At 42.0% G+C, this 22,940-nt stretch overlaps 2 protein-coding genes across 3 annotated transcripts; both read left to right on the plus strand.

Annotated features, from left to right (window-relative positions):
- Nucleotides 1-646: 646 nt before the first annotated feature.
- On the plus strand, nucleotides 647-12,900 carry LOC118412948 (soluble guanylate cyclase gcy-31-like). 2 transcript variants are annotated; one of them, XM_035816019.1, is made up of 14 exons: nucleotides 647-1,900; nucleotides 2,535-2,639; nucleotides 3,239-3,335; nucleotides 3,971-4,092; nucleotides 4,762-4,842; nucleotides 6,103-6,343; nucleotides 6,467-6,620; nucleotides 6,808-6,937; nucleotides 7,515-7,661; nucleotides 7,803-7,949; nucleotides 8,201-8,357; nucleotides 8,548-8,657; nucleotides 8,866-8,952; nucleotides 9,240-12,900. In XM_035816019.1, the coding sequence occupies exons 1-14, from the start codon at nucleotides 1,202-1,204 to the stop codon at nucleotides 9,498-9,500; spliced, it is 2,538 nt and encodes an 845-aa protein (XP_035671912.1). In that variant the 5' UTR covers nucleotides 647-1,201; the 3' UTR covers nucleotides 9,501-12,900. The 2 variants fall into 2 exon arrangements, with proteins under 2 accessions (XP_035671912.1, XP_035671911.1); XM_035816018.1 differs by having other exon boundaries at nucleotides 654-1,900; nucleotides 6,100-6,343.
- Nucleotides 12,901-15,460: 2,560 nt separating this feature from the next.
- Nucleotides 15,461-22,923, plus strand: LOC118412947 (soluble guanylate cyclase gcy-31-like). The gene is made up of 16 exons (XM_035816017.1): nucleotides 15,461-16,455; nucleotides 16,643-16,730; nucleotides 17,022-17,143; nucleotides 17,547-17,627; nucleotides 18,042-18,246; nucleotides 18,391-18,468; nucleotides 18,817-18,861; nucleotides 19,617-19,637; nucleotides 19,960-20,095; nucleotides 20,265-20,394; nucleotides 20,839-20,979; nucleotides 21,355-21,501; nucleotides 21,690-21,846; nucleotides 21,969-22,078; nucleotides 22,361-22,447; nucleotides 22,618-22,923. Exons 1-16 carry the CDS (start codon nucleotides 15,658-15,660, stop codon nucleotides 22,921-22,923), a joined length of 2,652 nt encoding a protein of 883 aa, XP_035671910.1. The 5' UTR covers nucleotides 15,461-15,657.
- Nucleotides 22,924-22,940: the final 17 nt, after the last annotated feature.

Genomic DNA, 22,940 nt, shown 5'->3' on the forward strand with positions numbered 1-22,940 from the left:
TAATGATAAGGTGTCTTTTTTATCATATCTAACCAATGAAGATGATACCCTGCCTACTGAACATGGGAAGGTGGAGGATAATGTCAAATACAGTCAACATATATGTGCCTGTCTTAGTTACGATGATAATACAAGACGGATGGCAACTTCATTAACATAAAGATGATAAACCAATGTAACGGGCCAGCAAAATCTTCCCAAAGTTACTAGTATTAGATGACACGGGTCAGTGGGAAACCCCTGGGAGCAAAAGCCAAGTACGTCATCGCCTCGCGAATTCTTATGTAAAGACATTCAGGTCCGTTTCTAGGCACGGAAAATGTCCACATATCTGTCTTGAATTAATCCGTGATTACACGGCACATTTCCCCCACTGCGTCTCCCTGTATGAGGAATGCCGGGTTTGACTACCGTGAAGTGCTGGGAACACACCGGCTGGACACGGTGTGGGGCGGGAACTTTGATAATTGCTCAGCATCCCAACGTTACTAGCCAACAAGAATCGGGTACACCAGCTCCTGAGGCTAGGGCATAGACATACACAAACCTCTACGACTGCTGATGCACATCAATCTTTATACGTACATATTTGAAATATAGTTCAATAAAGGTTGTATCAATTCCTTGAAAATACCAGATAAAGGTAGGAAATATGAAGAGTACATCTGTCCTGCATGGGCTTGTAGATGCGCGGCAGATTTCTTGCTATTGAGTTAAAAGGTTATATGGCTGCTAAGGTGTACTAAGGGTGTGGAGATGTAAGAGCGATGAGAACAGTTTTTGTCGTTTCCTATGGTTTATCGTGCTGGATATTCCCTAGAGGGATTGTTACCAGGCAACCTGTTTGCATCTGCATGATTTTACTACCAAATTACCATTGACAGAGAAGAGCCAATCCTTCGACTTGTTTGTATGTGGTCATGCGCGCTGGTCACAGATTTACGTAAAGCTCAGGGTCACAACAGATCCGTCGTTACCACGTACGTGGTATGTGCCTGCTTTCTACCGCCTGTGGACAATAGTCTGTCAGCGACGAGTAGGAATTTTTCATCAAGCAACGATGACCGAGTAAGCATGGACAGGGAGTAGCCAGATCCTATAGACAGCACACCTAGGCAGAGAAGGACAGGGCTACAAAAGAAGGGTGAGGCAGTTCTGTTGATTAACGGTTCCTAAAACTGTACGGGAGAACCTCGCCAACATGTATGGCTTACTTTTAGAAAATATCCACGACTTCTTCAAACGGGTCTATGGCGTGGACGTTTGGAAGCAGATCCGCAACCGCGGAGGCATCAAGGCGACCAGCTTTGTACTGAACCAGTCTTACCCCGAGACTTTCCTCCTGCGTCTATCCACGGCAGCATGCGAGTACACGGGAGAAACGCAGGACGATCTTATGTATGACCTTGGCATATCTCTTATAAAGTTCTACTCTCGAAGTGGATACGACAAAGTATTGCGAGTACTCGGCCGAAACATTGCATCTTTTATAAATGGACTGGATAACCTCCATGAATACTACCGCTACAAATACCCGAAGATCAAGCCGCCTAGCTTCTCCTGCCAAGAAGAGTCCAGTACCGGCATCACAGTGCGCTACCGGAGCAAGCGGCCGGGCTTCCTACATATGGTGAGGGGTCTTCTCAAGCAGCTCAGCAAGCAGTTCTTCGAAAAAGATGTCAAAGTCGAAGTGATGTCAGAAGAACTCAAATTGGAATTGAACAAGGGTGTGACACTTGTACATTATCGCATGCACTTCGATAACACAGCGCGCATGATGCCCACCTACACAATCAAGCCAAAAAAGAGCCTGGACGACATCTTTCCTGTAGAGAGCCATCATTTCTTCAGCTTGTTTCCCTTCCACATTGCATTTGGCAGAGAGATGGTTATATTTAAGGTATGTGAACTATTTCTAGCTTCTATACTATTTAATGGGTAGATTGGCATACTGTGAGGCTTTGCGAAGGGCTATTTGTGTATAAAATGTGTTAAGCACACTTGTTACAGTAACAATGTATATTGGCAAAGATGTAGAAAACCATGAATGTGACATGCATACCTAGATTGGCCATATATGTAGATACAACCATCATGTGCTTCTTGAAAAGTGATAAGATACAATTTGGTCCTAAGCTAAGCCCAACGCAAATATTCATAGCGCATACAAGTCTAGTCCAAAGCCACATGAATATCAGAAAACGTTGTTACAAGTTTAAAAACCCTATATCCGCGCACAAAATAAAGCGTATGTATGGATAAAGGGTTTTTAACATTGTAACCTAATGTTCACTACCGTCACAGATGAACATACATTCAAGTGTCAGAAAACCTTGCTATGCTTTTCTTCATCTTGTAGTAACGGATCCATAGGCTACGAATCGAAATCACATCCTGTATGTACTGATTTGATTTATTGAAAAAAGTGATTACAATAAAGACTAATATTGACTTTTAACGATGCATATAGATGTGCTCGTGATGTCCGGTAAGAATTGCAGTATTGTAAATCAACGGGCTCCTTTCTCTGCTAGGTGGGGATGGCGTTACGAGAAATCCTGCCAGAACTGGTCGGCGAGCGTGTCAATGATGTTTTCTTTGTTGTTAGGCCACAGCACATCGAATTTACGTGGGACAATGTGAGTTTTCCTTCATCTGCATTTGGGGAGTAGATTTTGTTGTATTGAGGGAGGGGGGTCACGTGAATTCTAACATCAATGGTCTGTAATACGTAACCTCGGTGAAGATGGCATTTGAATACAGATGGTCAATTAACAATAGAATTAGTTGAGGAAAGATTCTCGTACTCGTATCTGGTTTGGCTTCAGCCAACATGTAAGCCATATTTCATTCCCCTTTGAGACAGCATGTTCTGTCGTTTTCCGATGTAATCTCACCTTTAACGAAAATTCCGTTCTTGGCAGTCATAAGATAATACTGTACCATGTTCTGGATAGGTACGTGAAGGAATGACACACAAAGCAAGATTTTGACAGCTGTCCGTTATATTCATGATAACCGTATGGAATATATAGCTGTCCGTCCTATTCATGATATCCGTATGGAATATTGTATACATAATGTTGTATACATATTATCTGTACATGGTATCAACGGTGATATTTTATAGTACTAATGTTTCGGCATCATGTCACGGTTCCCTTAGTCTTGCCTTTAATCGATCGATTGAACGTAAGTTGGGAGGGTGTGTGTAACGTCCTATTGGTGATCCCGCCAGGTTCTGTTACATTCCAACAACGTGTTCGAGCTCATCTCGGACAGCCCAGTGGAGCGACGAAACCTGGCACTTCCTTGCAGAGGAAGCAAAGAACAAAGTCAGTCATTTCATATTTCATGTGCTCCGCACTACTATAGTTGTGACGTATTGTTGAAAAGCCATTGTGAATGTAAACACGATAACACGAGGACATGTTTGCGACGAAGGTTTGATGCTACCACTATTGCTAGGCGAGATTTATCACTTGTAGAAAATATTTGCCAGGAAAATTAGAAATAAACTATTTCGTTCGATGAATATCAATCAATCGTAAGGTGGCGTACTTGGTAGTATATGTCAAGTCTTCAGACTAACTACACTAGCTCAAAAATAGTTAGATTCAGCCAAATAGGGGGAATAATTTGCCAGGGGAGTTTGTCGACCTTAGGGTTACATTTACAAGGGGAAATGATATCTTTCCCGCAGACCAACTCCCCGGGTCAATTATTCATCGTATTAGTGCAGAATCCCATTATCCATAACCCCCTAGGAAGCCCTGCTGGACGCTAGTTTCCTTCGAGGACTTAAAGTAGTATATTGAAATATGATTCATTGGGAAGAAAGAAGAAAGAAATATAAACTCAGTGTTTCATATCTGTTGAAGTAAAGTCTGTTTGCTGTATTTTATGCCCTGTTAACGATTTTAAAGGATGGAAAGTGTTTGTTATGTATGCCTTTGATCCCTACATGTAGTGTTCAGTAAGAGTAGCAAGCCCAGAGGGGTGCGCGTGGAGAATGTGGACCCCACCACGGTGAAGGTGAAGTGGGAGCCTCCCAAGTCCCTGACTCAGCAGCAGCAGATCCATGGCTACCAGGTGCGCTATCATTCTCTGCTGAGTTTACACCTTCAGCACCATAACTCGTAATACACAGTGCACGGCAGATCGTTATATTTGTGAGGTTGATATACACATTTATTTGCTTGCACTGTGATTTTATACCAACAAGTACTTGCTTGCAGAAATGTTTATGGGTATCTTTTAACTGGTAAATGTTCTATCTTAACACTTTCTAATCACAGATAAAGTGTCGTCTAAAACAGAACACTGGATGTTGTGGAAATAAAATGCAGCATTATCTATGTATATGTTTATGTATATGTACATGTATATGTATTTGGATATAGGGCGACTGATTCCGAACTCAAGTTCCTCATCGACATCCGATGGACGAACATCATACATACTCTGCGTTTATCTCTTGGCAATCGCGACCGCTATACTTATGTTTTCTTGTTTCAATTGTTTTGTGTGTTCCTCGTAACATCACAGCCTCGTAACTCGCTCAGATAAATTTCGGCAACCTCCAAAACTGTTGAATATTTTATCACTTAAAAAACACCGCAAATATTTGAATGTCTAAGTAACCAGAATGACTCAAACCATTGGTGAGACATTGAAAGGTCATATTCGAGATGGCATCTGGAATATCCTATTTGGGTCGGCTCGATGCTAAAAGAGAGAAACATGTGTTGACTCACACAGGTGTACTACCAGAAGGTGACGGAGGAAGGCGAGGCTGTGGGAGAGCCCATGAGGGCGGACGTCTGGAACGCCAAAACCACGGTAGCTGTACTGCTGTTGTAGAGACTGTCTCAAAATTTTGCAGCCTCGAAGCAAGCAAGAAAACGCAAACATGCATGGAAATCATTTGGGCCCTAAACATTCTGTGTAAACAAAGCGCTTTGCTCTAATCTGTTTCTAATTCGATGAGAAAACAGGAGTATTGCGAGCTTCTGAGACATTCTGCTACAGGTCCTTGTCTTGTACCTGTCACCACCCAGCAAGCTTGATATCCGAGAAAAGCATCCACCCTTCCCTCCTAAAACACACGGATTTCCATTTTGTAACAGAAGAATCTTTGTTATCATTCTTGACTCGCAACCTGGCCGAGCCAAAAGCAGCCAACAACGCTGATGACTGGGTGAGTTCGAAGAGTGTGGACAGGACAAGACTTGTGCATAAGAACTCCCCAGTTCAGAGTAAAGCTGTGAGCCTTGCACACTTGACCGGCCACTATGAAAGTTTCCCAGTGAAATGCGACACCGCAGTGAAGTATTTTGCAGTGTCCCCGTTGATATAGATATTTGGGTGTTCGGCGCAACCCTAAAACATATCTGGCGTGTCTACATAACTTTTCATAAACTGCTAAGATGAGGCCTGCTTGGTTGGTCTGTAGTCTGAATATCCGCAGTGTCAGTAGATCCAGTAGTCTACGCATGTTGGTGGTTGAATAGACATAATTGATGGAAGTAAACAAAACAAGAATGGACGTATCATCTTGTAGAGTTATGTGACGTGGTATTGCCAATACGATTTATGTCTTTAATTTGCATTGATGTAGCTCAGTGATCTTCGTTATATGTGTGTCTCACATGATGCTGATGTGAAAGCCACCGCTTTATCAATCTGGCGTCTTCATCTTAAAACACACGAAGTGCTGAATGTGTAACCCTTGGGTGTACTAGAAAGAATAATGCATAGTCTGTGACTTTTTCTCCGCATATATTCATACTGAGATTTATTATGACGAATTCTTCTATCGTTGCCTAATATCTTCCACTTGACTCTTTGTCTTTCTATTACGCTACCTCAAGAGCATAGATCAGAAGAATGCGCGTAGATTGTCCAAAGTAGTCTACAGGCAAATAACTAAATGATAAGTTCGTCATGTTTGTCCACGTTGCCAAACGCGGGTGATTAATGTTGAACTGGCCTTTGCATGATACACCTCGACATGTGACGTGGACAATTATTTGTAGCGTGACAACTAGTTACCAACGCTGTGTTGGATATCCAGTGAGTCTCGTAACTGTTCCTCAGGAGGTGGCGGTAGGAGGCCTAGATCCAGACGCTAGCTACGCTGTACAAGTAGTCGGCTACACCAAGACAGGAGAAGGGGAGAGGAGTGAGGCTCAGGTTGCCTGCACCACCCTGAAAGCCCCAGCCAATATCGTACCCGAGGTGACCAAGCTGCCGGCTGAAAACCGCGCTGCGGCCCATAAAGAGGACGGAGGGAGGGCTGACGAGGTCCATGACGACATCGCGCGGCCTTTCCGTTCACCAGGTACCGTCTTTTCTTCATCCTCACATCTAGCTATCTTAAAACCATGTTACCATTGGCCACATATTGACTCTACAGGACATTTCAGTCATGTTTAAACAACCTATGTGGCTTGTTCCGTTACAGCCGACGCCCACCCCCACGAAAGGCATCCGGTAGATGCCAAGCACTTACACCCAACTGCAGCCAACAAATCTGGTAAAAGTAAATACCTCAGCCTCAAAGGGCAGATGAGGTACGTGTCGGAGTGGAACGCGGTTCTCTTCTTAGGGACGCCAGTGTAAGTCAGCTGCACTTCTTTGGAAGTACTCCATATCCTTATATAGACGCAACAAAGTATGTCATTGTAATGAGCTAAACATATTCTGTGTTCAAGCGTATGAAACGATCAATGATGCTGTAAGTTTCAATATGCAAAGTGTAGTTTGGGTTAAGGTTTGGTTTGCTGAGTGTTTCTGCCGTCATAGGATGGGCAACCTGGAGGACTTGTTCAACTACGGACTGTACCTGACTGACCTGTGTATGCACGACTGCACAAGAGAGATGATCATCAACGGTACCCAGCCTTCAGTAGAGCTGAAGTTAGCAGTTAATAAGGTAACTGACAGGTGCTATCAGTCACAAAAGACAAGAAAACTGCCAGAAAACCTAAATATGACCGTTTATACGACCCTCTTCAAGACAGATGACCCACTTATTCTCTTTCGTGACGTTCTGGACACGTGGCTCCAATAAAAGCTCAGTTTGAGATGGGCTCAATCAGCATACTCTCCAAGCAGAGGTTAGGCTCCGGCTGTTTTTTAAACGTTTTTTTATGTCGTTTGTATCGGGCTTTCTGTTTTTTTTTATCTAAATCTTGCTGTGTAAAACCTAACTGGCGGCGTACTTCAAGAAAAATGACAAAATAGAAAGCCCGATAAAAACGACTAAAAAAAAAACGTTTCAAAAACAGCCGGAGCCTAACCTCTGCTTGGAGAGTACAATCAGCATGCTTATGTCGTGTAACGTTTAATCTGCTAATCGACAAACAGTCATGGTACATAAAGCAAATGAATCATGTTAACATGCTGGCGGGATAAGTATTCAATAAGCAATTAGATTTACAGTAAGAACAACGGAATGCTGCAAACTATTTTTAACGTTATACATCATTCATCTTGATTACATTTTTCAGCAAGCTGAAACTAACGACGAATTGGGCGAACTCGTCCTAAGGATCGACAAAGAGAAGAGAAAGGCTGACGAACTTTTGTACAGTATGATCCCAAGACCCATTGCCGAAAGGCTCAGGAATGGAGAAGCTGCTCTCAATACATGTTCGGTAAGATCTGGCATCGACTCTTTCCTTCTAGTCCGGTAGATTCGTAGAATGACGTTCAGCTTGTTTTACATACTGGTGCAAATATTAGTTGTCCTCATATCACCTCTGAATGAAGTATTTCCCTTATTTTTCTGGCTGCAGATATTCCACGAGGTAAGCGTTCTGTTTGCGGACATCGTGGGCTTCACGGACATCTGCCGTAAGGTCAGCCCCATGGAGCTGGTGACGCTGCTCAACGAATGTCACACGCTCTTCGATGACCTTGCTCAGCAACACAATGTCTTCAAGGTGGGTCATTTGAAGAGAGATAATGGCAAAACCAATTGAACAGATTGAAAACTCAGAGTGTAGATAGGCGTAACGCAAACAACTAATGGTAATTCCTACCTGATATGTACTTCAACCTCGTAACAAAGGTGTCATTGAATGCAAGTGTATGGAGACAATCATAACAACTTAATATCATGGCAGACTTACCTTAACATATGACGACTGGATACCGTACAGATGAAGACATGCAATATGTTTTCTTTCCCCAGGTTGAAACAGTGGGAGACGAGTACATGGTAGAGAGTGGTGCTCCTATCCCGAACGAGAGTCACGCATTTGAAGTAGCTGACTTTGGACTGGACATGCTCAAATCTCTCAGCACAACGAAGAACCCATCAACGGGAGACCCTATCAAAGTCAGAATAGGTCAGTGAGCGAACATAGTCAATTTCTCTATAACGTGTCACTGTTATCAAACATTTGAGAGTTGTTGTTTTACTGCCGATGCTGCCAAATGTGTACCAAAATGTTAAATTTGTTGTTGGAATATCAGCCATACAACTGTCCAACACAGGTACCAGTTACTGACATGATCTTCTAATGTTCCGTTTTTCAGGCATGAATACTGGAACTGTAGTTGCCGGTGTGGTGGGGCTAAAAGTGCCCAAGTACTGCCTGTTTGGAGATGCAGTCAATACAGCATCACGGATGGAAAGTACAGGGTTGGTGAGTATGGTATTCAGTATTTGTGTTTTTTTATGATAATTATTAACGATCAATAGGAAAGGCTTCATCACATCTAAGCTTTACACCTGCTATTGAGATGTCGGGTACGTGTTGATATTATCATTAAGTCACAAGATGTAACGGAAGGAATATGTTCTTTGGAAGAACGATTAACACGGGGAATAAACCAATTCATTTCCTATTACAGCCCATGCACATTCACATTTCCGAGGATATGAAGAAGTGCCTGAAAAAGGCTTACATCATAAAAGAAAGAGGAGTTGTCACCATAAAGGTAAGGATTTAATATCGATATCCACAACTATCAGGTTAACGTCATTACATAAGTATGTATTACATCTATTCATACCCTGTGATTGATCGTGCATGTAGATTCTGCATATTTCAACAAAGACAACTTTTAATGGTCTCCTTCCGTCATGACAATGGTCAATCTTGTATGTGAAATAGATTGTAAAAGTTGCTGTTATGACCTTTGTTTCAAGATATTTCTTGACATGCCTCAACAAGGAACACTTGACAACCTATCATCATAAATTTTATTGATTTGTCTCTTTCCAGGGTAAAGGCCGCATGAAGACATACTGGCTAGCCGGGAGGAAAGACGAAGAGTCGTCCTCAGATGACTCGGATAATACCACCAGTGGCAAGAAAAGCTCCAGGTTAATGGTACCCCGAGAGGCAGGCAGTTCCAGGAAGTTTGAAAGTAAAAAGGGCAGGGGCGGGGCATATTCGTCTGGTCAGCACTCGCCCGACAATAGTGACGAAGAGTGCCCAAGTCTAGACGGGGAAAAACAAAGTAAAGTTTGTGTCATACTTTAATCGACAAGAAAATGTGAACCGTGTTGCCAAAATCCAACAGTCATCTACTTTCACTGTATTATGGCGATTTTCTCTAGGCGGCCCAGCAGGTATTGCCATCGGCTAAACACATTCTCCAGTGGTATAGATCATAGTACGAATTGATGGTAATAGCAACAAACAGGAATGTCATTGCCATTGACACTGGTAATTGCCGTTTACTTCCTACTGATTTGCTGGAGATATACATTGTTAGAGCAATGCTCATTGATCAAGTGAACGTTGACATACTATGTATATCATTGTAGTGTATTCTATAAGACGTATAGGCGACAGATCACCACTTTTTACCTTATCCGTCATTCGCAGTTACTATTGTCTAAGCAAGGAAGAGGCATTTCTTTTCAGCTCAAGCGTTGCTGCATGGGCTTTGTTATTTGGTAGGTCAATAATTCTAATTGTTATCTAGATCCATGTTATACATTCCGCAAAATCATAGCCCTAAATTACTGGTAACAGAGGAGGATAACCTTAGGCATATTTGTTGCAAAACTGACCGCAATCAACTGGTGACAAATAAAATCAACAGGAAATGAAACATAGATCCATGCAAGGATGTTGCAACCTGACCCGATCGCCACTACTACATTTGGGTGCTAGCTCCTTCTAGTGGACGACGCTGTTTTAGCCAGCTGGTAATAGTATTACCGTTACTATATTCGTAATGTTCGTTTTCTTTTTGACGTGATGTGATGTGGCCATGTAATACTCAGAATAGAGTGGGTAGGTTACACAAATGCTAGCTTGCGCCACGGTCGACAGTGAACTAATGCACATATACGTTACCTGGGAAGAGTATGGATTAGTAGACCTCATGACGCTTAATTGTAGCTTGAATTGCATAATGGCCAGGACGCAATGCACAAATAACGGATTATCGACTGGAAAAAATTGTAGTTACGGAATCAAAGAGATGACACAGACAGATTTGTATTCTCGATGGAATGTCACCTAAACGTTTCTGACAACACTTGCTGCTTTTAAAGATATATGTTCATTTTAGATTACGAAATCTTAAGTCCTGTGACAAGTTAGTCTTTACTTAAACATTCTAATGAAAGGGCTTGTATACTTACTGTACTGCCAAATGATACACCAACACCCCCAAATCAGATTTTGTTTGGTCATTGGCATAAATAAACTCTTTTCATATAGTCCTTATCTAACAAACTTAAACGTAAATTGAAATACTATATGTGAAATGTCACCACCATCGTGTAAAACTCCGTCCCATTCTGTACCACTGCCAAATAACCATACATATTCATCGGCTTACGTATTGCGTATCTAAATTTACGTTCTTGCCCGTTTTGCTGGTTTCAATGTGTTTCGTTCAAACCGCACTGTTAGGTCCTGCAGGGAGACGGTGTTCTGGTAGGTTGAACATGCAAATCTGGTTTCCAGGTGGCTAGAATTGTTTTACTGGAATAGTACCCAGTGGTGTAACCATAGATCTGCATAGACTGGTGACGACCCAAGATTTTGCCTCAGATTACATTAATTTTTTTTTATGCTATAAAGATTTGGCAAACCTGATAGCTCTTATCTTTAAGTTGTAACATTTTACGTCGTCAAAGCATTTTTCAATCATCAGGGTCTCTAGGATAACTTCGTTGGAGTAGCGAACTATTGCAGAATGACTATGATGTTGACAGAGAGACTCGTGCTATTTTGAGATCAAGGTACTGAGAAATGGGTGGTTTTCCGGCAGACTCGCAAGGTGGTCGTACACGACCAAATCGGACGAGTGGCACAAGCTGGGAATCGTTTGAATAGACCTTACTAACAGCAGACGAGTCAAATGAATTCAGCAGAAGCTGTTAGTAAAGGCTGCCATCGCAGCGTGCAACGTAGTAGCTATTAGTAAAGTCTATTTCTAAAGGGAACATTTTGTGGTGGTACATTTAGCAGTCCTTTAGCATATTTCCTACTACTTCCCATAAAGTCCCCTGATGCCCCTCTAGTTCTCCTTAAGTCCTGGTGACATCCTTCTGTTCTGTCTGTTGTATCAGGTAGGGAAAAGATCTCATCCGCATCTCCGTGTGATTTTAGACCTTCTCCAGATCTAATGGCCGTTGTTTGTTTGCAGAGGCAGTGACTCAGGCCTTATGTAACTTGTGGCATATTCGCTGCATTTACAGAACTTGGGTTTACTAGCTATGATGTCATGAATGATGTCATAGAAAGTCAGGCGTTTCATTTATTCAACATGCGTGATGAATCAAAATGAATCGAGCTATTCGTGCGCTGAGGTCAGTTATCGGATTTTGAATTTGGGGCTTAGAAGAATTTGGTACCTGTGTTGCCAAGGCTTGTCGTCATGATCACGAACTTGTCTTTATTTCTACGTAGTTTTAGTCAATCCTGACCGAAAATTGCTATGCAGCACGCAACGTAGGTTCGTTCCTTGTCTCTCCCTGTGACGTCATATTTAAAGAAGACCTAGATACAAATAATCAAAAAGCATGACTCACATCACTTCTTAATTCCTGTTCTGCGGAAGGGCTTTTTTCCATTAATTTTTACTGTGTGAATAAAGTGCGCAAAAGTGTATTCATGCTACACACTACACACTGGCAGGTTTGAGGGGCCTTGAGCCACGAAACAAAATCATGAAAGGGCAAAACTAAAAACTTTCACCATGAAATCTTTCGAAGGATGGCAGAAGACCGTCTACAAAAATATTGAGATCCGATCAACTCTGAGCCATTTTGTGATGTGCATATAACATCTTATTAAGTGTACATTGTAAGACATGGTTCATGGTTCAAAAATGTATATACTGCGGAAAACGACGCGTTCCTAAGGGCTGTTTGAAGGAAAGGTATGATGGGGAGTGATGCGGAAACGTCATGTTTTGAACTGTATAATGAAAGAAAACACATGGAATACTGCTACGCGCATGTATTATCATTCCCCTTCATTATACATTCAAACTTCCTTTTTGCTCATCGCCCATGATTATCTTTTCTTGGACAGCACTGATATCTTCAGTTCTTAGGTACGTTGAACAATGGATTATTACTTAGGATTAATGTGCAATCAGACATGATGTAATACATGTAATGCTGTTGGTGAACAAAATGAATTCGACTAAGTCTCCGAGGCACTAACATAAAGGAACATCATCTTTGATTACCACCCAAGTTTGTAGTTATGCCTGTGATGTTTAAGGGTAGGTCACCTAGGTGTTGGTTTTGTATTAGAAGTATGTGCAGGAATGCATTCTCTGTGTTCAGCTAGTATGTGGACATGTACATCTTCAGAAAACGTGGTAGTCATTACTTCGATGCTATGTATAAGTACCAACTCATGATGTTTGTGTCGTTGTATCCTCCAATAAACTTTGACGTGAAAAATACACGTGTTGCGAGTTTTATTTCAAGGATACTGGTGAGGTGTAGTAATAACTACGTATGCAATACATAGGCTGCATTAGAAGTAATTGTGATATAAAACATTGAAAATTCTTGACTGTCAGATTGATGAATCACTTCTAGACAGAATGGTATACTAGTATCTCTGAGATTGTTCAATACCACTCAAGAAAAAAATATATAGCTACGGGTTTTGATTTAGACGTTGAGCGAAAAATCGAGAGCAAGAACTTCTTGATTCAACTTCAACTACAGTCAAACCTGCCCAAGACTACCACCCTCAAGGGGACCGGGCAAAAGCGGTCGAGTATCGACTCACAACATGCTCGATGCATAGTTTAAATGGTTTCCGTTGTGTTAAATGGCAAATAACAAGCACAAGCACGTGCATCCGCCGCCATCTTTATTTTGAACATAACATCGTAATGGTAGTCAAAATCCGACGAAAACTGGCCGAATTGGGCACAAAATTACGCTAGTTATCATTAAAAATAGATGACACCTCAAGATTTGAAAACGACACGGTCGTTTTCGGGATTTGGTCCCGATTTTTGGCCATATGGTCGTTGTGAAGAGGTCACTTAATGCTTACGTCAATGGGAAAAATTTTCGGGACAGCGAAAAAGCGGTCGTAATGGCCAGGTCGTTGTAAAGAAGAGGTGGTCGCTTGGGCAGGTTTGACTGTATATCCAGATAATCACCACACGTAGACATGTACGAACACATACGTGTAGCATGTGGAGCTAGCTGCACACAGACAGACGTTAATTTGCTTGTGATGACCTATATAGATCTATATGTTTATTTCCAAAATACTCACTCAATAAGAACAAAATATTAAGGGTATCTGTGACGCCTATTTTTGTAAAACGCATCTGTCCCAAAAAAGAGTACCATTGATCCAAGTAATTTATTTGTTTATCAAACTTTACCATCGCAATGGAGGGGGAGCCAAAACAGGTGATTGCTCACCTCTGCGTGTTGCCTCATTTTGCTCATTTATTACATATTTGGAGACATCTTGTTGGCATCTAGTACAATATTACTTATGTCTTCGGTTCAACGTCTGCATTCGGTCTCTCACACAGTAAAGTATACCAGGGCTTGAGTTTGAGAAAGCTTTGGAATAACAATGACTCAGTGATCTTTCCAACTGAGTTTTAGAGATGGTCGGTAGTTTGTAGAAAAACAGAGGCTTTGGCGTTATACTATTGGTGCTAAGCTACATAGAAATAGTATCTACAGTGATATTCTTAGGTACATCAATGCCGGTCCATAGTGGAAGTCTTGAACCGTAGAATTCGATCTGTACGTCGCACAGTTATCATATTTACAATCATCATCGCCATTGTAGACATTATCAGTCAGCATTCCGGCCCATCATTCAAAACTATTGTCACCATATAGTCATTGCTATTCGTCTTCGTTAACTATAAATACAGGGATGTCGTCTGTATGAGGTGCTATTCGGCTTCTTAAACACATACTTTTATCAGGTCAACCACAGCTTCCAACTAATGACCCTGTCGCACATTGCCAGCCAAGCAACGTCCTTGGATGGGAGCGTTCGGTTCGGGAGAAAAGTTGGAATGTGTGGCAGGGGCAATCAAGTTATTGGACTACCGTACAGAACACAGTGTATCATATCGTCATGTTATAATTCTTATCGGTTTCAATAAGACGAACTATTTCGTATAACGGTAGATGGCTATTCTACTAAACCGAAATTAACGGTTAATACTTATCAATTCAACAGATGAATTTATTTTAACCAATAAAAAGGCTCATGAGATCTTTTGTACATGGCAGGAAATTCAAATAGCCTGAAGGATCCGGAAGTACAGCAATGTGGTTGGTTAGTGATCAACTTGATAGAGAGATGTTTATATCATGCGACAATCAGATGCGTGAAAAAAGTTATTTGATGTCTGATATTCGATGTCTGATAAAGGTAGTTTCTGCTTAACAAATAGCACTTCAACGCCGAGATGTCGTTGTTTGCCATTTTAGTTTTTTTTCCGAACTTGTTTGATTTCAATACGTAGCCGCACGCGTGCTCACCCCTTTAAAAGTGAATTGGGAACCCCAAAAACAGTAATTTTGGAAATATAGACGGTCAAATATGGGCCAGTGTAATGTGTAGGATTGCATATTGAAGGACAAAAATATTCAACAATATCGAGATGTCGTCATCACATGAATGGAGCGAACCAGTTCTGGTGTGCGAAAAAAACTTTGTTGACGTAAAAGCCTCTAAATTCTGCTCGAAATTACACCGCATCTGGATGGCAGATGTCACTTTTCCCAGTACCAATCAACCTTGCTGTCATCGCAGAGATGTATCTGATTGGATTCTCCCGAAGGGATGAAATTAGCATTCCACGTGCTGGGATTCCGCCGGTACACATCGTGCTGACCGTTTCGGGGGCCGTGGAATTCGTTTGCGCACGCGTCAGTATGCCAAACCTCGTCTAACAGACCCGAAAAAGGCATTCCTGATTCCAGGATACCACGTGGGTGACTAACAGCGGTAGACAACGGACGAGGCTGCTGTTGTTTACAGATCATCATGACGTCCGTTCAACCTTACAGACCACGTTATCCGCACCAGCCTGTGCGTTCCCAGCGACCCTAGTGATACCGTTCCATTAGAGTGGACGGCGGAGCAGAGAGGGAGTTGAGAGAGAGAAGACACGGGGTTGCGTTCTCGGTCGGTCAGTATCGTATACGAAGTATACGCCATGTATGGACTTCTGCTTGAAAACATCCACGACTTCTTCAAGAGAGTGTATGGTGTGGACATATGGAGGAACATCAGAAAAAGGGCAGGTATCAGGGCTACCAGCTTCGTTCTCAACCATTCCTATCCAGAAACTTTCCTTCTGCGAATATCGACAGCAGCATGCGAATATACAGGAGAAACGCAGGGAGATCTCATGTACGACCTTGGCGTATCTCTTCTGAACTTTTACATGCGAAGCGGGTACGAAAAGGTTCTCAAGGTATTAGGCCGTAACATTGCTTCCTTTATGAATGGCCTGGACAATGTTCATGAATACTACCGCTACAAATACCCGAAGATCAAGCCGCCCAGCTTCTCCTGCCAAGAAGAGTCCAGTACCGGCATCACAGTGCGCTACCGGAGCAAGCGGCCGGGCTTCCTACATATGGTGAGGGGTCTTCTCAAGCAGCTCAGCAAGCAGTTCTTCGAAAAAGACGTAAAAGTTGAAGTACTGTCTGAAGAGGTTAAGTTGGAAGAAAATGCAGGGGTTACTCTCGTCCACTTCAGAGTTCACTACGACAACACTTCTACAATATTGCCGGCGTTCAAACCACCCAAAAACTTCAACGAGGTCTATCCCGTGAAAAGCAAAACCTTCTTCAAGCTCTTTCCATTTCACATCGTATTCGGTCGGGACATGGTCATCTTCAAAGTGGGACTAGCACTGCAAGAGGTCCTTCCTGAGCTGCTAGGGGAGCGAGTAAATGACGTGTTCTTCGTCGTCCGACCACAACACATCGAGTTCACCTGGGATAACGTAAGTTCACAACTTGACTTTTATTTACCATTTTCGCTTGCTGCAATAGTTACAGACCTGATAGCTACATGAATATGATAAATCTAGTGTATATCCAAACGCCAAAGATTAATCCGGGACAGAAATGTATTCATGTGTGTTTCTGTCGGGGATTTAATGCTCTTCCTCATCTTTTGTCCTCCCCAAGATTTTGCTGCATTCCAACAATATATTCGAACTGATATCTGACAGCCCGGTAGAACGCAGGAATGTCGCATTGCCAAGCAAGGAAAAAGGTTGGTCCCCTCTGTGCTAACAGGTTATTGGTGTGATAGACACGCGTTGTATGATGTACACTTTGCACTGAATAGATTCTGTAGGGACTTCATAGGACCTGCAGCAACACGGTAGGGTGTAGAATGCACTGTACTGAAATCTCCGTGTAGAAGAATGATGGGTGTAACAATCTAAACAATATCCTATCCGGGGGCTTCGGCTGTAGTAAATTGCGCTGCTGTGTTTCCATACACAGTTCTAACCCATGGCCCCAACCATGTCGTAATGCCGGCGGTTTCCATTTTTCTTAGTTTTTAGTAAGAGCAACAAACCTCGTGGAGTGAAAATCGAAAACATCGATTCAACGACTGTGAAGGTGAAATGGAACCCGCCCAAGTCTCTTACACAACAGCAGCAGATTCATGGTTATCAGGTATCGTAAATTTATATTCACAACTGTTGCGTTCAGGTGTGCATAAGTCTTTGGGCCTATCTGTTGGCTTAAAAGTTTCTTTACACTAATGTCTGATTTGACAACTGTCTCAAATGTTGTTTTATGTAGAGAGAGTAGTTGTTGGATAAGCTTTCTGCTAGTAAGAGCTTTCGACTGCTATGCAATCCAACTCTGACAACCACTCAACGATTTAAGAACGAAGAATTTGTTTATGTTTTAAGTTTTTGTTTTGGATTTCACAACATAGTTTCATATTGTGCTTTATATTCCAAAAATAAAATCAATGGTGACAAAAATCCAATTTTGTTCGCTGAGCGGCTGATGTGTGGATAGGATGTCGTGGTTATACCGTGCTGATGTCCGTAACTTTTATCTGCCTCAGGTCTACTACCAGAAAGTGACGCCCACTGGCGAGGCCGTGGGTATACCGATGCGTGTAGATGTGTGGAATACCAAAACCACGGTACGGTTTTTATATGATACTAGTATATGTCCGTTTGTCCTGACTATGAGCAGGTTATCATGATGCTTGCAGAATTGCTTTTCCGTGTTAGAGTTCACTTATCCACACAGTAATTATGAGACTACCATCAGCATTGCGAGGGCAGCTGCATTTCTTGAATACAATTACATAGAAGGATACATTCATGGACCTTCTAATTGATAAAGATGCAGCCAGCTACGTTATACATAAAGGAAGATGTGGTAATTCTCAGTTAAGACAGCAACTAGCCATTGTCTGCCTCCAGAAATCTTTTAATGTTCATCAAGGTTGTTAACGTCCAGCTCCTCATAAAAGCGCTGAAGCATGTTACAGACTCGTCTGCATTACTCTTGTGTGCACCACAGTAGACAATGCTGTCTCTAAACCCTCCAGGAAATCTCTGTAAGTAGTTTGGAGCCAGGTGCATCGTATGCTGTTCAAGTTGTCGGCTATACCAAGCTCGGAGAAGGGGAGCGCAGCGAAGCCCAAGTAGCAACAACACTCAAGGCACCCGAGATCGTGCCTGTTCCAGTTGACGCACCAGAACTGAAAGATGGATCAACGGATCCTCAGCTTCAAGCTTATCAGTTGACAAGTGGTTTGTGGAGATCTCAAACGTTTTAAAGTTTTAATTCGTGCGTATCAAGTTGTCTTGTTTGTCAGATCCCACGCCTCCCAATCAAATTTTAGATCTGACCATGTACCGGTGGCATGTTGATCATGATGTCCTTTCTGGCTTCAGGTGACCAAGAGGACGACTCTGAGGATCTCAACAAACTACCATCTTCTCATCAAACTTCAAACCGAAACAAAAAAGCCGGTAAGGAGTTCTTTTCATTTCACGCATAGGTGACAATATGTGCTTTCTTATCAAAATTAGTACGATGACGTTTGCTATCTTACAATTGGTATCATTGATACATACGATTTCAGCAATGCAAAAACTTGTCATGTAATCAACAGTGTAAAGTATAAACGAGAACACGAGTTTAGTCAATGAAACTTTAAGATACATGTTTATGAAGTATAAGGTAAAAGGATTGTAAAAATCCTAAAACTAATGTGGGTTGGTGATAGTGAAAAGTTTCCGTTCATTACGGTAAGGTCGAATTTTTGTCCATTCTGTAGAAAATAACTTGGACTATCGAGGTTTTATCATTGCTTTCAGGTTTCTCGACGGTCCTAGATTTACTAAAGTGGAGTGGAAATTCAAGTTAGTATGATGGAATTACATGAGATTACATTCTATAACGTAAATGTGACGTGCGTTAACAACGTTGTCTGCGCTATGCTAAAGTAGCAAGGGAGTCTTGGAAAGCACTATGGATAGTAAATAAGCTCGTGCAGAAACGGCGAGTAATGTGTTTGTCTTTTGCTTTTTTTGCAACTGATTCTCAAAAAGTTCAAACTGCGCCAGGCATTACCAATATTATCAGTTGATGAGAATGACACACCTTTAATAGTAACAGTTACGTTGAACCTATGTAAGGAGTCAGGAAGACTGGGGGGGGTGGGGTGGTCATGGATTGGAACCTCTGAACATTTAAGATTATAATTGGAAATTACCCACCACTGTAAAAAACACTTTCATTGCTCTTCTATGGATGAGTTAACATTGGAATTAGGACCCTGTATACTGCCAAATAGTTGTGGACACTCATTCTGCCTTACCGAATCCAGACTATCACCAAAGACTCTCTTGCTACTGTGCGTGGGGGCCATTGACCTGTAACGCTTCCATTCATGTGGCTGTCTACGTAGCACGGTGTCGTCTTATGCTACTAATGTATGCAATATGTATGTACAAGATACGGTCAATCGCATCCATATGATCCAATTTTGTACATGCTATGCACCTGCGTGTTGCACACTTGAGTTTGTTCATTTTCTGACCGTATCTGCAATTTTTCATCCTCTATCTCTATATCTATTATATTTCTATATTTCCTTACAATGCCCCAATGATAGACTCAGCTTTGGGATGGTCAGGTAAGACAAGCACTCACAGATTCTTACGGTGCTTTGCTGCTAGCAGCATTCATACACTAACAATACTAGTACAAAAAGAAGATGCATTCAAGTGATGTACATATTCTTTATCAAGTCGCTTCTACACAGGTGAACATTCAAATCATACAGTGACACTATTACCATAGCTTCTGAAGTTTCATCAAATGAATTTTATTGACGTCTTTTGCTGGCAATCTTGATCGCTTTTGTATTTGGAATGTTTCCCCTTGGTCAAGAAATGAAAGGGTTTGTTCGTAACAGTTAGATGTTGATACCGAAAACACGATGTCTCTTTTTACAGACGATGCTATGATGGGGCTGGTGGACAAAACAGACGATGTGGAGCCATCCAAACCGACCTCCAAGTATTTAGGCCTAAAAGGGCAGATGAAGTACATGCCTGAGTGGGACGCTGTGCTCTTTGTGGGCACACCAGTGTAAGATCATTCAGTGTTCCTTAAATTTCAGTGTACACAAGCTGCAACAGTGCAGTCGATGTTCATTAGAGCAAGACATTTTCCTTCTCACGTGCATGTGTTGTCACCCCCCAAAAGGATGAAACTATTTTCCAAACTTTTCTTTACATGTTGACTTGTGTTCACCTAGTATGGAGAACCTGGAAGACCTGTTCAACTACGGACTGTACCTGACTGACTTGTGTATGCACGACTGCACAAGAGAAATGGTCATCAATGGTACCCAGCCATCTGTGGAGTTAAAGTTAGCTGTAAACAAGGTCTGTCTGACTATCATACAAAGCCAACGATTGATTTATATCTTACGCCGTTTGTTTGTTTGTCGGCAGTTATCTGAATGGTTCAGAGCGAAGTGGTATGACAGAATACTTAGAGCATTGAAAGTATGGTTTGGCTCAGGTACACTCTGTTGTCGTTAAAGGCCGGGGAGTGAATGCGCGCAAGTTGAACATATTATTCCTGACTCATGGCCCATTCATTGATGTCAGATAGTCAATGATAACAACAATACTCAAGCCATTTGCATGAGGCAGTTGTTATTTCACATAGCGTTGTAATGTAGGAGGCCATATAGAAGTGTAGTGTAGGACTTGGGCTTGGCATATAGTTTTCTGTTTCTATTCTATCGTATATATTACCTTTGCTGATAAGAACAAAAATAGATGAATATATGCCTGATGGTGCTGGGTGTTGTGGTTGTCTAGGAAGCCGAGACAAATGACGAGCTGACGGAACTGGTCAGTAAAATTGAAAAAGAGAAGAAAAAGGCAGACGAGTTGCTGTACAGCATGATTCCCAAGGCTGTTGCGGACAGACTGAGGAACGGCGAACCGGCGGTCAATGATGTAAGTCGTTCTTTTGTATGTTTAGTTATATCAATGGGGCCGCTAATCATTTCGGTATACCGAGCGCATTCTTGCTTTTGCGGTAGATTTATATCTGTTGTCTCACTGGAAGTGTGTTTATATTTCTTTTCACTAGGAATAAGTGCCATGTTTTGAAAGAATATAGATCCCTTTTACCTAATTACATGCTTATCATATGTCTAATGTCGACTTTCAAACGTATTAATTTGTAACCTTATCTTTATAAAGAGCAAAGCAGCACATAGGTAGATAAGTTGTTATACAGAACTCTCTGTTTTCCCTTGTTGCTGTGCGTCACTTGTTTATGTGTACGTGCTGCTTGATATGCCAAAAATGTTTGGTACTGTTTCACAGATCTTCCAAGAGGTGAGCGTGTTGTTCTCCAACATTGTTGGCTTCACGGACATCTGCAGCCGGGTCAAACCTATGGAGCTGGTAACTCTTCTCAACGATGCCTACACCATCTTCGACAATCTGACTGAACAGTATAATGTCTTCAAGGTATTTTCATATGAATCTAGTATCTCGCTATAAATTTTACATAAACTTTGCTTTTGAATTTGATATATTGGGCACAAGCAACATAGCATTGTGTTACAATTTAGCAAGTGTGTCTAGCTGTTGATGTATTACTTAATTTGAAGACGGCAAATTATAACTGTGACACCAGAAATGTATACATTCCATAGGTGGAAACTATCGGAGACGAATACATGATTGAGTCTGGAGCGCCCATCCCCACCCAAGCGCACGCCTTTGACGTTGCTGACATGGCACTGGCTATGCTCAACGCTATTGGGCAGCTGAGTGACCCATGCAACGGCGAAACCATCAAAATCAGGATAGGTATGGACAGCAGAGGCCTTTACAACAGCTTTACCAAATGTTGACGCTGTGATTTGAAAGAAAATTTACGTAGCACAGCATTATTGTAAGTTGCTAAGTTCTGAAAATTTGTGTTGTCCTAGGAATGAACTCTGGGCCTGTTGTTGCCGGTGTTGTGGGTCTGCGAGTGCCGCGGTACTGTCTGTTCGGTGACACGGTCAACACAGCGTCCAGAATGGAGAGTACAGGAGCGGTCAGTATCTACTGTATATCCCACCATAATGACTTTACTTCATACTTATTACAGGCACTAAACTCCTCCCTAATAAACTTCGTGGGGCCGTCATGTTATTGGAACCATGTTGTTCCTTTTTTGCTTTCTTTATCTTAGCTTTCCTAGCTTTGTACTTTCTATCTTGAAGCCCTGCTTTCACCAGTTCTTCCAAAATATAACGCAAAACATGCTAGGAATATGTCCATAATTCTTCACCATAACGACACTGGTAACTTACAATATTTGTACATCACTCAACAGCCAATGACTATCCAGATAACCGGAGCAGCCAGGAGATACCTAAAGACATCCTACATTATTGAAGAGAGGGGACTGATTTCTGTTAAGGTATGTAACAGTCTAGCCATGTTATTCTCTTACTTATTCCATGCATTGCATTGCTAGCTTTGCAATGAAATTTTAACAAAAGGCACAGAAAGAGAGTAGAGAAAGAGAGAGAGACAGCACATAGTATTCTATAAGGCCCTTACCAAATGTTGTTCCGCTCTTACGTGCAGGGAAAAGGGAAAATGAAGACCTATTGGCTGAAGATACGGCGAGAGAATGAGGATGAGGACGCCGAGTTCGACTCAGACTCTTCCGACTCCACCATCATCCCAGCTCCTCAGGGTTTGGCGGCTCAGGAGCCTAAGACCAAAGACAAATGTAAGGATGCTTCAGAAGATAAGAAAAACAGGAAAGAAGGAAAGAGGGCCATGGTTGACAACGACATGTTCCTGGATGGAAGTGGCGAAGACGTTCTTCAACCTGAGACGAAACATGGTAGTCGTACCAAGTTGAGTCAGGTCTGTAGTCTGATGTGACAAGGACGTCCGTAAGA

The sequence above is a fragment of the Branchiostoma floridae genome, chromosome 4 (genome assembly GCF_000003815.2).
Source record: "Branchiostoma floridae strain S238N-H82 chromosome 4, Bfl_VNyyK, whole genome shotgun sequence".
NCBI classification, from domain to species: domain Eukaryota; kingdom Metazoa; phylum Chordata; class Leptocardii; order Amphioxiformes; family Branchiostomatidae; genus Branchiostoma; species Branchiostoma floridae.

Coding starts and splice junctions, on each gene's coding strand:
- LOC118412948 (XM_035816018.1), top strand. CDS start 1,202: ATGTATGGCTTACTTTTAGAAAATATCCACGACTTCTTCAAACGGGTC. Junction 2,640..3,238: donor TCGAATTTACGTGGGACAAT/GTGAGTTTTCCT, acceptor TGATCCCGCCAG/GTTCTGTTACATTCCAACAA. Junction 8,358..8,547: donor CCCTATCAAAGTCAGAATAG/GTCAGTGAGCGA, acceptor TCCGTTTTTCAG/GCATGAATACTGGAACTGTA.
- LOC118412947 (XM_035816017.1), top strand. CDS start 15,658: ATGTATGGACTTCTGCTTGAAAACATCCACGACTTCTTCAAGAGAGTG. Junction 16,731..17,021: donor ATTGCCAAGCAAGGAAAAAG/GTTGGTCCCCTC, acceptor CATTTTTCTTAG/TTTTTAGTAAGAGCAACAAA. Junction 17,144..17,546: donor AGCAGATTCATGGTTATCAG/GTATCGTAAATT, acceptor TATCTGCCTCAG/GTCTACTACCAGAAAGTGAC.